This window comes from Solanum dulcamara, chromosome 11 (assembly GCF_947179165.1).
Source record: "Solanum dulcamara chromosome 11, daSolDulc1.2, whole genome shotgun sequence".
NCBI lineage: Eukaryota > Viridiplantae > Streptophyta > Magnoliopsida > Solanales > Solanaceae > Solanum > Solanum dulcamara.
This window is the reverse complement of record NC_077247.1, coordinates 40,301,889-40,316,610: the sequence shown is the minus strand read 5'-3', so window position 1 is coordinate 40,316,610 and position 14,722 is coordinate 40,301,889. Positions and strand designations below refer to the sequence as shown.

Genomic DNA, 14,722 nt, shown 5'->3' with positions numbered 1-14,722 from the left:
CAGTTTCTACTTACAGATAGAACTCTTAAAGATACCATTTTGCAAGAAGAACGCGTGGTCTCTCTTTGACCCCTGTACTGTTAGGATTGAATTTACTCCCCCCCGACGATCATTTGGACAATGAATTGTCTCAAATATGAAGGAAGTCCAACATTTCCTTTTTCCTTTTGGAAAACATACTAATTAACACAAATTTCAACTTGCACATTCTACAGTTGAAAACAAATGATTCTGCCAATATTCTCAACGAACAAAGCATATTGGTGGGAGATCAATAGAGCTCCATAGGGAGAATTCACTGTCATAAGCACTCTCCATCGATGGAAATGGTACTTCCGATGAATTCCCTTCATCCTTCTTCTGATCAGTCATTCCATTGCATTCTTCATTTTCCTTCTCCTTCTCGAGGTTCCTTTTGCACGCATTTTGTAGCCTGGATAATTGCTCAGACTGTGTTACGCTTCCAGATTTCATCTTCAACTTCAAACATTCAGTGATCCCATTGAAAGCATAGAGAGAAGCTGAAAACTTCCTCTCGTAATTCATCCTCCTCATTGCCTCACTTACCATTGATGTTTCTTCCCCAAAATCCATCCCCTGTTCCATTGTCTCCACCATTGATAGCTCTTCAGCTAAATCAAATGGCGAATAGTAACAAGATCCAATTTCGTTAAGAAATTGGAAGTCAATATTGGATTCTATATCTTCTACATCAGTAGTAATTGCCTCTCCTATCTCAATAATCTCCGTGCTCGAGCTCTCATAGTTATTCACAGGCTGAATATTAAATTCCTGATTATAGCCACTTTGCGCGATGCTTGTTAATGCTCTTGTAGTTGCACTTACATTAGCGATCGCGTTGTTATCAGTTATATGATCTTCAGGGTAATTGAGATAATCAGTATACGGCGAATCTGAAAAATCAGCTACTCTGTCTCCAAATTCTTCTTCCGGCTTCTGCTGCTGATGACCAATTTCAGCCAGAGAGTTAGAATTGGATGAATCATCATCATCATTAGCACCTGCAGCAGTGGAATTATTTCGTTCTCTGAGCCTGCTAAGAAGAAGTTTAGTGATTTTCGGAGGCAGAGCTGAAGTGGAAGGAGAAGAAGAAGGCCAGAAATTCGTGCGAGTATTGGCTCCGCGAAGCAAGCAAGCAGCTTCATCATAAGCTCTTGCTGCTTCTTCAGCAGTGTCAAAAGTCCCAAGCCATACTCTTATTTTCTGTATGGTGTCTTTTATTTCAGCAACCCATCTGCCTGATGGCCTTTGTCTAACTCCAACAAATCTCTTTCGGGGTCGTTGATCATCATGAGTCTTTGCTACTCCTTCAGCTTTTCTCTTCCTACACATTGTTTTTGTGTGTGTATTCGTGTGAGCGAATAGGGATTAGATGCCTTACTGGTCCTAGTCGTAAAAGATGGATATTATGCCTTGTGCAATAAACAAAGAATGGAATAGGATATGTGCTTTGGGTTAGTACCTAGTTTTTATATACAAGGAAGTTGGGATGTCAATTGCATATTTTTATATGAAAGGGAGAAGGAATATCCTGTCAAATGGCAAATTATTAGAGTTGAAAGGTGCTTTTCCTGTTTGTTAAGACGCATTTGTTTTATTGCCTTGGTTTTCTAATAGCAACATATGGAGGCCTCTACTTAAGTATATACTATTAAAAAATAAGAAACAAAATTGATAATATAATAAGGTGAATTAATGTTATTTAATAGATGGTTTGACCCACCTCTAAGGTTTCTTTTTATTTCGAGAAAAGAGTTACTAATTTTTAGTTCAAAAATATGAGGTCCGACTTGGTCCCTAGAATAAGTCCACTTGTTATTCAATATGAAATAATTAATTCAGATTATGTAACTTGTCGATCAGTTTGATATATAATTGGTGAACTTTTTTTTCCCTAGAAAATAACTCCAATAATTTTGGAGATAATTCGTTTTGAATTTTGACCCTGCTTTTTTTTTATGGACAAATCTTTAAAGTCAAAAATCAAAAACTTAAAGTTTTGCCCATGAGCAAACGATATCAAATGTTCAAAACTACCCATTTGTTCTGGGATGCCATGTGGAGTTGTATGCTCTTCAACAAAAGGAAGATGTCAACGAGGGCACTCTAAGCCACTCCAAATGGAAGTCCCGAACTCGTCTACTTCCTCACCTATGCATATTCCTAAGCAAAATAATGAATATTTTGATGGAAGTATCAATAATAATTAAGTGGTCGGGCCCTTCCCCGGACCTTGAGCATAGCGGAAGATTTAGAGCATCGGATTGCCCTTTTTATCAATAATAATTAATCTGGAACGTTTAAGCGTATCGATTGGTTTCATTTTATGGTTTTTGGTTCGATTTTATTGATTTTTGATTTGTGAACACGCTAAATTGATAAACAAATCAATAAACTATTTATTATTGATTTTTGGTCCTTAACTGTTCTTTTTTCATTTTAACCGATAAAAAATGCTCATATAATCATATATACACTAAGTTCATAAAATAGAAATAGTAACAAGAATAAAAGTGCAACACAAAGCTCTACACTTATCACTTTTGTTTTTAAGACATAATTGTTCGAATTCCTTAAAAAAAACTAATACATGCAATAAATTGCAAAAACTACATCAAATGTATGTCTTTGTCACAATCAAATCTAAAATTGAGTAAAGAGATGATACTACTAATTTGTGTTGAGAACAAAAAATGTGTTGCAATAGAGAGACAAAGAGACTAATTTGTGTTGCCTACTACCGAAAGTAATACTAAAATTTAGGAAATAGAATCGGTAAAATGTTAAAGACACTATTAAATAAATAAGAGTAAAATACTAATTTTAATATAATCTTATTGGATTATTGATTTATCCATACCAAAATCATAAAATCGAATAGTGTTTTTTTCAATCGTTAATCGAATAGTGTTCTTTTTCCCTAATTCAGGTATTAGTAATTTTTAAAATATCCAAAATATAAATAAAAAAGAGAGAATAATAATGAAAACAAAAAAAATTGATTTCTAACCCATTGTTTAAAGATTGACAAGGAAGACCCCCTCCAAAATCAACTGCAAAAAAATAAAATAAAATTAAAAAAAAATCAACTGCGAGGACCCTATTACGAGCAGCTTTCAACATTGTCTATAAGGTAAAATTTCACTTTCTTCTGGATCCTATAAATATATATATATATATATATATATATATATATATATATATATAATCATAAAAGTTGAATTCTATACTCCATAGTGATCTTCAGTTAATTTTTTTCCTTTCTGAATTATGTGTCCGATTGTTGATTTAGATCCGTCATTTCGAATTTGAAGCTATAATATTTTGTATTATTTCTGTATTTTCTCGCGCAATAACAAGTGATGTGACATCGTGATACAATTTTATATAACGAGTTTCATATGCTTTTGAAAATCTCAAAGGCGATTTGAATTTGCTATTGGTTGTGTAAAGATCAATTTTTTGTGATCTTTTATATGTCATACCCTAAACCCCTGGGTTGGTTTCACGGTGGTGTAGGTAGGTTAAAGGCTGAATTGAAATGTGGTTGTTATGAATTTCCAGTCATTTTTTTTGTTGCTTTTTTCTGGTATTTTTGCTTTTGGGGATAAGATTATTTGTTTCAGGGGGGTCGGGGTTCTTGTGATGGTGGTGGTGATGACAGCAGTTTTTTTAAAAAACTAAATTGTACAAATCTATTATTCCTCAATCGCAAGCTTGGCACCTTTCGAGCATTGCGGTGTTAGGTTCAAATTTCTGCAAAGACAAAACACTGTTCTTTCCAAATGTTCTAGCCTTGATGGATAGAGCTACGTGGTATCTGTTGTTGGTGGGAGGTGGGAGGTATCCTGTGAAATTAGTCGAGGTGTCCGCTAGCTGGACCAGACAACACGATTATTTAAAAATAAAAAAGAAGAACCTAAGTTATACAATCTTCTATATTCATTTTGTTCAAATGGTGCTCATTTCATTCACATACTAAATAATTCTATTTTAAGACATGTTAGGGGTTGTCTTTGATAACGTTATAGGTGAGAATTTCTGAATTGATTGCAAAATCCTGAGCATATAAGAGAGAAAGATGAGCATGTAAGAGAAAGATAGAGAGAGAAGAGTGATTTTAACATTTGAAAGCGACAGAGACTTGGAAATTTGGATGCCTAGAAGAATACCTGGAGTAGAGTTAAATTCTAATAGTTGATATTCAAGGTGGAGAAGAACTATCAATAATTCAATAAATTGTAAGTTTATTCACTTACCAACGTTACCAAATCGCCTATAAAACCATTTATTAGCCTTTTATAATAAAAAAATGTTTACTACTGCCCATAGCTCTTTCCTTTTTATTGGCAAAGCAAAAGATAATTTATAGAGAGAAATTAAATGGTTTTGAATGATTTGACACCATTATGATTGCAAAACCCTTAAGTCACCAATAATATTTGACAATGTTGTAAATATGGTGTATGTTTACTTTGGAAAAATCCTTTTAGTGCTGCAAAGGAATTCTTTGTTAAAAAATTATTAAATTTATATCTTGAAAATATTAGCTTAAGTACTTGGAACAAAGTTGGTTTTATTAAATTTTAACTCTTGTTGAATATTAACTTTTGAGAGTCCACTATACATATCGACTCGCTAACCGTTTCGCTCTTTCCTTGAGTCAATGCGGACTAATATGTGAAGAGATCTAAAATCTTCTTCAACTTGTAACTTTCTTTGGTGCTTTTTGTGTGGTATCGAAGTTGTATGCTGTAGATAGATAACAAGCCCCTCTTGCATCTATGTGTAATCCTCAAATGTTTATCACCACATATGCTTACGCATCAAATTATGAACTTTAATATTTTAGTTGCATTGTAAGAACCTAATCCATAACTATGCTGCAATAGCTATGAAGAAGCCTTAGATTCGTCTTCAATAAAATGAATGTAGATTGACTCATTTAGTATGTACAATTAATATAATAGAAGAGCACAATTTGAAAATGGTCTAGTTATCTCACTCAGTTTTCTGATATCGTTCTTTTGAAGGAATTAGGTGCTTCATCTACTAGCTATAACTTGGTCGTGTATTTTTCCCTTAAAAGGCACTTCATAATTACCTTGGTTAGGATATCTCTTATTTTTGGCTTTCTTCTTAAAGGCATCGCGCTCTTCTTGTAATAACTCTCAGCTTTTTAATCTTTTAACAATATCTCAGTTGTTTGTCACCGTGAATGAAATGTAGCTATTTGGTAGCCCATTAATTGTTTTACTTGCCTTTATCTACTTATAACGGTTGGCTGTCTTATATTAAACCAATTTGTTGCTGCTCAGGAAATGATTCAGCAAGGTGCTGCTTGATTCGTGCTGTCGCTTTTTGATTCTTTTACAATTCAAGTGAACTAAATTAAAAGTTAAATCATGATGGGGTGCCTTAATCAGCAGAGTGAAGTCAATTCTTCATTTTCAGAACCCAAGGATTGTACTCTAAAGCCTTCCAAAGGTGCCTTAGCATGTATAATAAATTCAGAAATTGGTGCTGTTTTGGCCGTTATGAGGAGAAATGTAAGGTGGGGGTTCCGTTATGCTGCTGCTGATGATAATCTAGAGCATCCTCTCATCCATTCTTTCAAGGAATTACGGAGAAGTATCTTCTCATGGCAACATCACTGGAACAGAGTTGATCCACTCCTATATCTTCAGCCTTTCTTGGATGTGATTCAATCTGATGAAACTGGTGCACCAATAACCGGTGTTGCATTGTCTTCTGTATACAAATTCTTAACCCTTGAAATAATTGATTCATCTATCATGAATGTGGAGAAAGCTTTACATCAGATAGTTGAGACCGTGACAAGTTGCCGCTTTGAAGTGACTGATCCTGCCTCTGAGGAAGTGGTGCTGATGAAGATATTTCAGGTTCTTTTGGCTTGCATGAAAAGTAAGGCATCAGCAAATTTGAGTAATCATCACGTATGCAACATTGTAAACACTAGCTTTCGGCTTGTTCATCAAGCTAGTGCCAAAAGTGAACTGCTGCAGAGAATAGCAAGACACACAATGCATGAATTGGTGAGACATATTTTCTCTCACCTGCCTAACATTGTCAGCAAAGCGCATGAATTTGATCAGCAAAGCAGATTGTGTGCTGACCCAGAGGTAATTGGGGCTCTCAATTTATATTGTTACATACTTACATATACTTTTTTGATCTTTTTTATGCTTTGTTTGAATGAGACCATAGCTGCATGTGCTAGTGATTCTTGGCCAGAATATGACTTGTTAAATGTTCAGTTTAAATTAAAAAATAAATATTAGGATTGTTTGTAAATTGGCCTTTTGAGTTGAGCCTATGGTGATTCTTATTCAAACCTGGGTAACTTTTGTTCTCATTCATAATTGGTTGGAGCTTGCATATGGCTTACCCTCAGCCCATAGATGAATTTGGGGCTAGGCCAAATACTTAAATCTGATATAGTTCAAAGTACTCAACAATTTTGGCATAATCTTGTCTAAATCTGAATTTCTGATGTAATTGCTTAACTTGCAAAATTATGGTTTCCTTATGGGATAAACTTTGTTCATATCATTAAAAAAATGTCTCTAGAACATGGAGAAGTGCTGGTAACCCAGTTTGACCAGATAACTGTTCATGAAGTCCTTGAATGACAGCACTTGTCTCTTGTAATTTTAGAATTTTAATTTTTCACTAACCATGTGGGATATTTTTACTACTTGTAATGGTTAGTTCAGAGTCCCATTATTGTTGTCCTGAAGTAGTTAGCCTACCAAGGATTGTTGGCTTGATGGGGGTTGAATTTATAGATGATAGGAATGTACAACAACTGATGCACCCTTTAGTCATATTCGATTTACTTATTTATCTAAAAATTGTCCTAAACTAGTTATTATTGAATAAATATCCAAATTAGTTCAGAATGATCATTCAATGACATCGCCAAATTGGAACTTCGAAATTAATTAGGCATCATTCCCCCTTATCTAATGTCTACCAATCTACGAGCTTCTCACTTAATTATACTCTTTCACCCTTCTTGGTATGCTTGATAATTTATGTTGTTTCTTTGACAAATGATGATAAAGAACTCACTGTAAAAACTCAGATGTACTGGATAGTTGCTGATAAATGTTCAGGAAATTGAAAAATTAAGCAAGCCTAATCACCTCCCAGTCATTGAAATTCCTTCTAATTTTTATGCTCCGAATACCATTACGTCTGCTATCAGCCAAAGTAGATTAGTTGTTTACTGCCAAAGTAAATAATCTGGAATTAACTCCTTCAAAGAGCCATTATCCACCCTGGTGTCCAACCAAAATGAGATATTATTTTCCTTTCTAGACCTGAACAGAGAGTTTCTTTTTTCCCTTAAGGATTCATGCATATAGTGATTCACAAGAATTTCTTTTTTTTCCTATTTAGTTATTTTGATACAGGACTAAAGAGATCTTGAAGCGTTATTTCTTTTCTATTTATTGTATCCTTTAATTGAAGCATAATTTAGTATGCACAAAATGGAAGAAACACAAGACACATGTTTATATTGCATAGCTTTGACCCTTAAATCACTAAAAGTGGAGGCCAGTATCCCCTTGTTTATCGTCACTTACTTTTGTGCAGGCAGGCGGAAAACAACATGACAATGGTTGTGTTAGTGCAGAATCCACTGGTAAGTCAGCATCGGCTGCAGTTCCTTCCAACGCATCAGACAAGGGGGATGAAACAACGGATGAGAAAACTCAAAAGGAGGTTGCTATTAATAGAGAAAACCCTATGATGGATCCATATGGGGTCCCCTGCATGGTGGAGATATTTCATTTCCTGTGTTCACTTCTGAATCTTATGGAGTCCATTGAAATTGGTTCTAGATCCAACCCTATAGCATATGATGAAGATGTTCCCTTGTTTGCACTGGGGTTAATTAATTCAGCCATAGAAGTAAGTGGTGCTTCTTCTGGAAATCATCCTGAGTTATTGGCTCTGATACAGAAAGACTTGTTCCACAATCTGATGCGTTTTGGCTTGTCTATGAGTCCTTTAATTCTTTCAACGGTTTGTAGCATTGTTCTAAATTTGTATCATCATATGCGTATTAAGTTAAAGCTACAGCTTGAAACTTTCTTCTCTGGTGTGTTATTGAGGATTGCCCAAAGCAAGCATGGAGCTTCTTATCAACAGCAAGAGGTTGCCATAGAAACTCTTGTTGACTTCTGTAGGCAGTCCATGTTCATGCCTGAGATGTATGCAAATTTTGATTGTGACATATCTTGCAGCAATGTATTTGAAGACCTTTCAAACCTATTATCCAAAAGTTCCTTTCCGGTCAACATCCCACTATCAGCTTTAAATACGCTTGCCTTGGATGGTCTAATTGCCATGATGCAGGGTATGGCCAATAGAATAAGCCAGGATTCATTTGTTTCTGAACAAGCTTCAATAGATCTGGGTGAATATAGATCATTTTGGACAGAGATATGCAAGGACTACAGTGATCCTAATCATTGGGTTCCATTTGTTCGTAAGATGAAGCTTATAAAGAGGAAATTGTTGATTGGAGTTGATCACTTTAACCGAGATCCAAAAAAGGGTATGGAATTTCTCCAAGGAGTGCATTTGTTACCTGAGAAACGTGACCCAAAAAGTGTAGCATACTTTTTCAGGTATATGACTGGCTTAGATAAGAATCTTATCGGGGATTTCCTAGGAAGTCATGAAGACTTCTATACTGAAGTGCTTCATGAATTTGCTGGAACATTTGATTTTCGGGACATGAACTTAGACATAGCCTTGCGAATCTTTTTAGAAACCTTCAGATTGCCTGGAGAGTCGCAGAAAATACAGAGGGTGCTTGAGGCATTTGCTGAGAGATACTACGAGCAGTCGCAAAATATTCTGGCTGACAAAGATGCTGCACTATTATTGTCATATTCAATTATTATGCTCAACACAGATCAACACAATGCCCAGGTAAAAAAGAAGATGACTGAGGAAGATTTCATCCGCAACAACCGGAGGATTAACGGAGGAAATGACCTCCCTCGGGAATTTTTGTCCAAGCTTTACCACTCCATCTGTGAGGATGAGATCCGGATTACCCCAGAACGAGGTGCTGGTAGTCCAATGATGGCACCAAGCCATTGGATTGGTCTAGTTCATAAATCAAGGCAAACTTCCCCATATATTGTCTGTGATCCTGGTCCTTATCTGGATTATGATATGTTTACTATGTTGTCTGGTCCTGCAATTGCTGCCATCTCTGTGGTTTTTGATAATGTGGAGCAAGAGGATGTTTGGAAAGCATGTATCAATGGATTCCTTGCCATTGCCAAAATTGCAGCTGCCTATAGCTTCGATGATGTGTTAAATGATTTGGTAGTATCTCTTTGCAAGTTCACTACCCTTTTGCTTCCATCTTATGTTGATGAATTTACCGTTGCATTTGCGGAAGATGGTAAAGCTAGATTGGTCACATTAGCAGTCTTCACAATAGCAAACAAATATGGAGACCACATTCGCTCTGGTTGGAAGAATATCCTAGACTGCATTTTGAGTTTGCACAAATTGGGCCTTCTCCCCACACGTCTCTTTAGTGATGCTGCTGATGACTTAGAGTCTACTGCTGATGCGGACCCTAGGAGACCTACTGCACTTTCTCCATCACCATCTCATTTTCCTTCATTGGCTCCATCAAGGAAATCATCTGGCTTAATGGGCGTATTTAGCCAACTATTATATCTTGATGAAGAACCTGCACCACAGCCAACTGAACAACAGCTTGCTGCACGTCAGCAGACTCTTCAGACAATTCAGAGTTGTCACATTGATAGCTTCTTTGCTGAGAGTAAATTCTTGCAAGCTGAGTCCTTGTTACAGCTTGTTCGGGCCCTTGTGTTGGCTGCAGGCAAGCCTCGCAAACGAAATAACTCTTTGGAAGACGAAGAGACTGCAGTATTTTGTCTAGAGTTACTTATTGCTATCACAATAAATAACCGGGACAGAATAATGCTTCTTTGGCAGGTTGTCTATGATCACATAGAAAGTGTTGTCCATTTTACAACTATGCCGTCTACTTTGGTAGAGAAAGCTGTGTTTGGTCTGCTTCGCATATGCCAAAGGTTGCTTCCATACAAGGAAAATCTCACAGATGAGCTTCTCAAGTCTCTGCAACTTATCTTAAAGCTTGATGCTCGGGTTGCTGATGCATTTCTTGAACAGATAACCCGGGAGGTTATGCACATTGTCAAAGCAAATGCTATGCAGATACGATCTCATATAGGCTGGCGGACAATTATATCTCTGCTTTCTTTTGCTGCTCGGCATCCAGAAGCATCTGAAACAGGATTTGATACACTAGCGTTCATCATGGCTGATGGGGCCCACCTCTTGCCTGCTAATTATGTCCTCTGTTTGAATGTGGCGGCACAGTTTGCTGATTCCCATGTTGGGAATGTTGATCAATCTGTGAGATCTTTAGACCTGATGGCTGGATCACTTATCTCTCTTATTAGATGGTCTCACAAGGCAAAGGAAGCACTTGGGCAGGCGGCTGCTGTTAAAATGACCCAGGATATAACAGAAATGTGGCTCAGGCTGATACAGGGACTGCGGAAATTTTGTAAAGACCGGAGAGAAGAGGTAAGGGATCATGCCATCTTGATGCTGCAGAGGTGCTTGACTGGAGTTGATGGGATCCATATCCCAGAAGATTTGTGGTTGCAATGTTTTGATCAGGTGATATTTACATTAGTGGATGAATTACTCAATCTTTCCCAGCCGAGCTCTGTGAAGGATTATAGGAGCACTGAAGGAGCAATAGTTTTGGCACTGAAGCTCATGTTCAAAATGTTTTTAGAGTCTTTGCATCATCTCTGCCAGTCGGCATCCTTCTGCAAACTATGGTTAGGGGTATTGACTCTTACAGAGAGATGCATGAAGGTGAAATTTAAAGGGAAACGGAGTGAGAAGATACCTGAACTCATTTCCGAACTCCTAAAGAACACTCTACTTGTCATGAAAACAAGTGGAATTCTGGGGCCAAGTAATCCTGTAGGAGGGGATAGTTTCTGGAAGTCAACATGGTTGCATGTCCACAAAATATTCCCATCCCTTCAGTCAGAAATCTTTCCCACAAATGAAGTAGAGCAGTTGGAGAAACAGCATGTCCAAGCAGGTTGTAGTCCTCTGACAGAGGGAAATGTCATCGTCTCGTCTGATAATAGCACAGCTTGAAGAGAAAGTCCCCATCGGTGGAGGCTTTTGTACAGTGAAAGTGACATGTTCTTTGTCAGCACCATCATTAGCGTAAGCAGATGATGAATTTTGCAGTTGAGAACCGGTTAAGCTTTATTGAAGCACCATTTGGGAGCTGAGGAGCAAATCTGAATTCAGCTTCTTCACGGTATGATTTAGTTTTACAGGTTGTGATATCTTTATTTTCACTCTTCAAAAGACATATATTTGCAGCCTTGTTGGCTGTTGAAAGAAGACTTAAAAAGGGGCTACTTTGATGAAATTTCGTGCCGCCATTGCGGTTCCTGTACACACTTAAGTCTGATAATAGTTACCATTTTGGCTGTACAATACTAGCATAATAGCACAAAATAGTGATTGATAGTATTAGTATGAAATGTTGATAGAGTTTTTTCTTGAAATATTATGTTGCAATTAACTAATAACAAGTTTCATCTCCAATGTTGATTAGTCAACTGAATTTCCAACCCGCATTCTTACTATTGTAATCTTCCATCAGTTTTAAATTTTGTAATCAACTGAATTTCCAACCCGCATTCTTACTATTGTAATCTTCCATCAGTTTTAAACTTTGTAATATTTCTAGAAAAGCAGTACCCTTATTCTTTACTATTTTTTCAACCCTTATTCTTACTTGGGAAAATCATTAACCATACATAAATAAAGACCTCATATTACTAAATATACAAATATTTTTACTTGTTCACTAATGCTAGGTCGGGAGGATCGGGTGTCGGGGTTAGATCCTGATTCGCAAGTCAGGTCTAGGCTCTGATGTCGGGGTCGAATCTCGGGTCGTGTAAGGAGTCAGAAGTTGAGGTCGGGTTTCGTGTCAGATGTCAGGATCAGGTGGGGTTAGATACCGGTTCAAATTTTGGGTGCACGTCGAATCTCGGATCGAAAGTCGGGTCCCGATCCGAAATTCGAATTTTCGGATTGGGACCTAGATCGGGAGTTAGTGTCGGAAGTTGGATCTCGAATCAGTGTCGGGTGTCAAGTGTCGAGGTCAACGGCTGTCAGGGTTGAGTTTTGAAACGGGTCCAGGATCGAATATTGGGATCGAATCTTGAGTGAGTCAGAAGTCGGGTCTCGGGTAGAGTCATGGGATGACTTTGGATCGGGTCTTGGATCGGAAGTCGGGGTCGAGTCTTGGTTTGGAAGTTGAGTCTGATTCAGGTGTCGGGATTGAGTTCCAAGTCGGGTGTAGGCAGGTGTCGAGGTTGAGTTCCAAGTCGGGTGTAGGCATGGGACTCTGGATTATTCATTAGGGTTCATTTTTGTATCATCATTGATGGGGAGTAACGTGCAAAGCACGTTCATAGACACTAGTATTACTAAATATACAAATACTTTTACTTATTCACTAAACACAAAAATAATTTGCAAAATATAGCAGATTTGAACTTTCAGCGTATCCATGATTTTAGACTTAATTTAAGGAAGAAAAAAATCTGATTTATGACCCGTATTATTTGTGGAACCTGATTTTAGTGTCCCTTATTCATCAAGCTTCCTTTTTAATTTCAGAAGTTCCTCTCTACACCATTGTTTTAAGGTGCGATTCGTCAAGCCCCTAGCTCGGCAGGGGCGGGCCAGGAGAAATTTGTATGAACACTTGCTATACAAATAAGTTATACATATAGGAGGGTTGTATAGCATCGGAACAGATACTATAGTCAACACATATATGTTATAGGGCTACTGTGCAAAGATAACTAACTGTATATGATAAGAAGCCTCTAAAGAGTTTGTACTGACCAACTGTAAACTAGCCAGGACATGGCCTCGATATACCCAACTATAACATATACATACCAAAATAATAGGCTCTAGACATCTGATAGCCCCAGACAGAGATGAAATTCACCAAAAGGTCAGCCAAAATGACAACTAGGCTTCCTGATGATGTCAACTATCCTGTGAACTTAACCTTGCATATATAGAAATGTAGCGCTCCTTAAAATAGGGATGTTAGTACATATACAACATGTAGTGGTATGTAAAACAAACATAATAACAAGATAACCAATTAAAAATGCTCAAATAAATTAGAAATAAAAGATGAGCAGTCATGAGCATATGAACACTAGAAGTACGATAGAAAATCAAAACCTATAATTAATGGTCGATGGTTTCTCATTTAACATCCATAAGTTATTAATTTTAAATGAATGATACCTAGCAATTTGCCTAGGTGATGTTTTAGTTTTATCTATAACTCTAGTGTACAAAGCAAACATATACACTTTTCACTTGGCTTAGTCAGTGGAATCAGTGCATGATATTCCAGCTAACAATTAAAGGCCTATTTCACAAGAGTTTCCACTTATATCGTTTACATAACACATAAGGAGCTTTGTAGAGCTCATAAGTCACCTACAAATATCAAATATGTTTCGCTTATCAAGTATTTGTTTTAGCTTAATAATATTTTCACTATGTGATCAATGCAAGTGCATTCATATGTTGTCATTTTTTTTACAATTTTTTTTTACTAGCATCTCAAACATTTACTAATTGGTACGTATGATAAACACCTAAATTATAACTATTAATTGCTAATAAAGCATAAATTGCAATTATTTTTAAAAGAGAAAATTCCAGAAACAACAAACTTTAGGGAGAAAATCAGTTTCCTTAGCTATATTTTCTCTAATTACAATTCGTAGCTATATTTTAGTTTGTTATAGAATGTATCAAATGTATGTAACATAGAAAATAGAGTATAAATACAAATACGAAATGATTAACCGAAGCTAATTAAGGATAAAATATTTTTAAATAAGGTAATTAAACTAAAATCACACCTATCAAATCTTTCATAATAAAATGATACTCTCAGATCTCACTACCACAGACGTTAATCCTGAAGATTCTAAACTTATATTTGAATTCTCAAATACAAATCCTTAATTGATAAAAGTTGTTCACTTATTCTTCATCCACAATCATACATATTATTCAGAATTTAATGGAACCTCAATTTGTCGATTTTAATGATATAAATATCTTCTTTATTTGTAGCAATTGTGTTTGATATATGTATTTACCAATTTCGACGATAGAAATAATACACATATACGATTTGATAAATATATATTGTTTTCTTGACTATTATTGTTCAATGAATATATGACTTTTCACCTTTTCTCTGTCATTGCTTTTGCTATCTTATAAAATAACTTAGATTGTATTCGTATTCAACTTATGATTGGATTCATATTCAACTTAGAATACAAATACCTAGTTTGATCATCAACACTGTACAATTTGTATTATTTGATTGTATTAAAGAAAAATATATGATTGTATCACTTATATTCATTCGAAAATAGAAAACAAAATGCATAAAAAGGAGGAGAAGGCAAATACAATTGATACTATCAGATTCATTGAAAATATAAAAAAGATACATAAAACGAAGAAAATACTTGTATTAATTGTATCA

General features: G+C 36.1%; 2 protein-coding genes across 3 annotated transcripts; one reads left to right on the top strand and one right to left on the bottom strand.

Moving 5' to 3' along the window:
• Positions 1 to 10: 10 nt before the first annotated feature.
• Positions 11 to 1,432, bottom strand: LOC129872856 (ethylene-responsive transcription factor ERN1-like). The gene has a single exon (XM_055947795.1). The coding sequence runs from the start codon at positions 1,351 to 1,353 to the stop codon at positions 244 to 246; it is 1,110 nt and encodes a 369-aa protein (XP_055803770.1). The 5' UTR covers positions 1,354 to 1,432; the 3' UTR covers positions 11 to 243.
• Positions 1,433 to 3,071: 1,639 nt separating this feature from the next.
• Positions 3,072 to 11,741, top strand: LOC129874339 (ARF guanine-nucleotide exchange factor GNOM-like). Of its 2 annotated transcripts, none has more exons than XM_055949601.1 (3): positions 3,072 to 3,154; positions 5,340 to 6,164; positions 7,645 to 11,741. In XM_055949601.1, the coding sequence occupies exons 2-3, from the start codon at positions 5,427 to 5,429 to the stop codon at positions 11,251 to 11,253; spliced, it is 4,347 nt and encodes a 1,448-aa protein (XP_055805576.1). In that variant the 5' UTR covers positions 3,072 to 3,154; positions 5,340 to 5,426; the 3' UTR covers positions 11,254 to 11,741. The 2 variants fall into 2 exon arrangements, with proteins under 2 accessions (XP_055805576.1, XP_055805575.1); XM_055949600.1 differs by lacking the exon at positions 3,072 to 3,154 and adding an exon at positions 3,583 to 4,262.
• The last annotated feature ends 2,981 nt before the right edge of the window (positions 11,742 to 14,722 follow it).

What these genes read in the sequence shown, in the direction of transcription:
- LOC129872856 (XM_055947795.1), bottom strand. Translation starts at nt 1,353, where the DNA reads ATGTGTAGGAAGAGAAAAGCTGAAGGAGTAGCAAAGACTCATGATGAT.
- LOC129874339 (XM_055949601.1), top strand. Translation starts at nt 5,427, where the DNA reads ATGATGGGGTGCCTTAATCAGCAGAGTGAAGTCAATTCTTCATTTTCA. An exon ending in GATTGTGTGCTGACCCAGAG is followed by an intron (nt 6,165 to 7,644) that starts GTAATTGGGGCT and finishes ACTTTTGTGCAG; the next exon opens with GCAGGCGGAAAACAACATGA.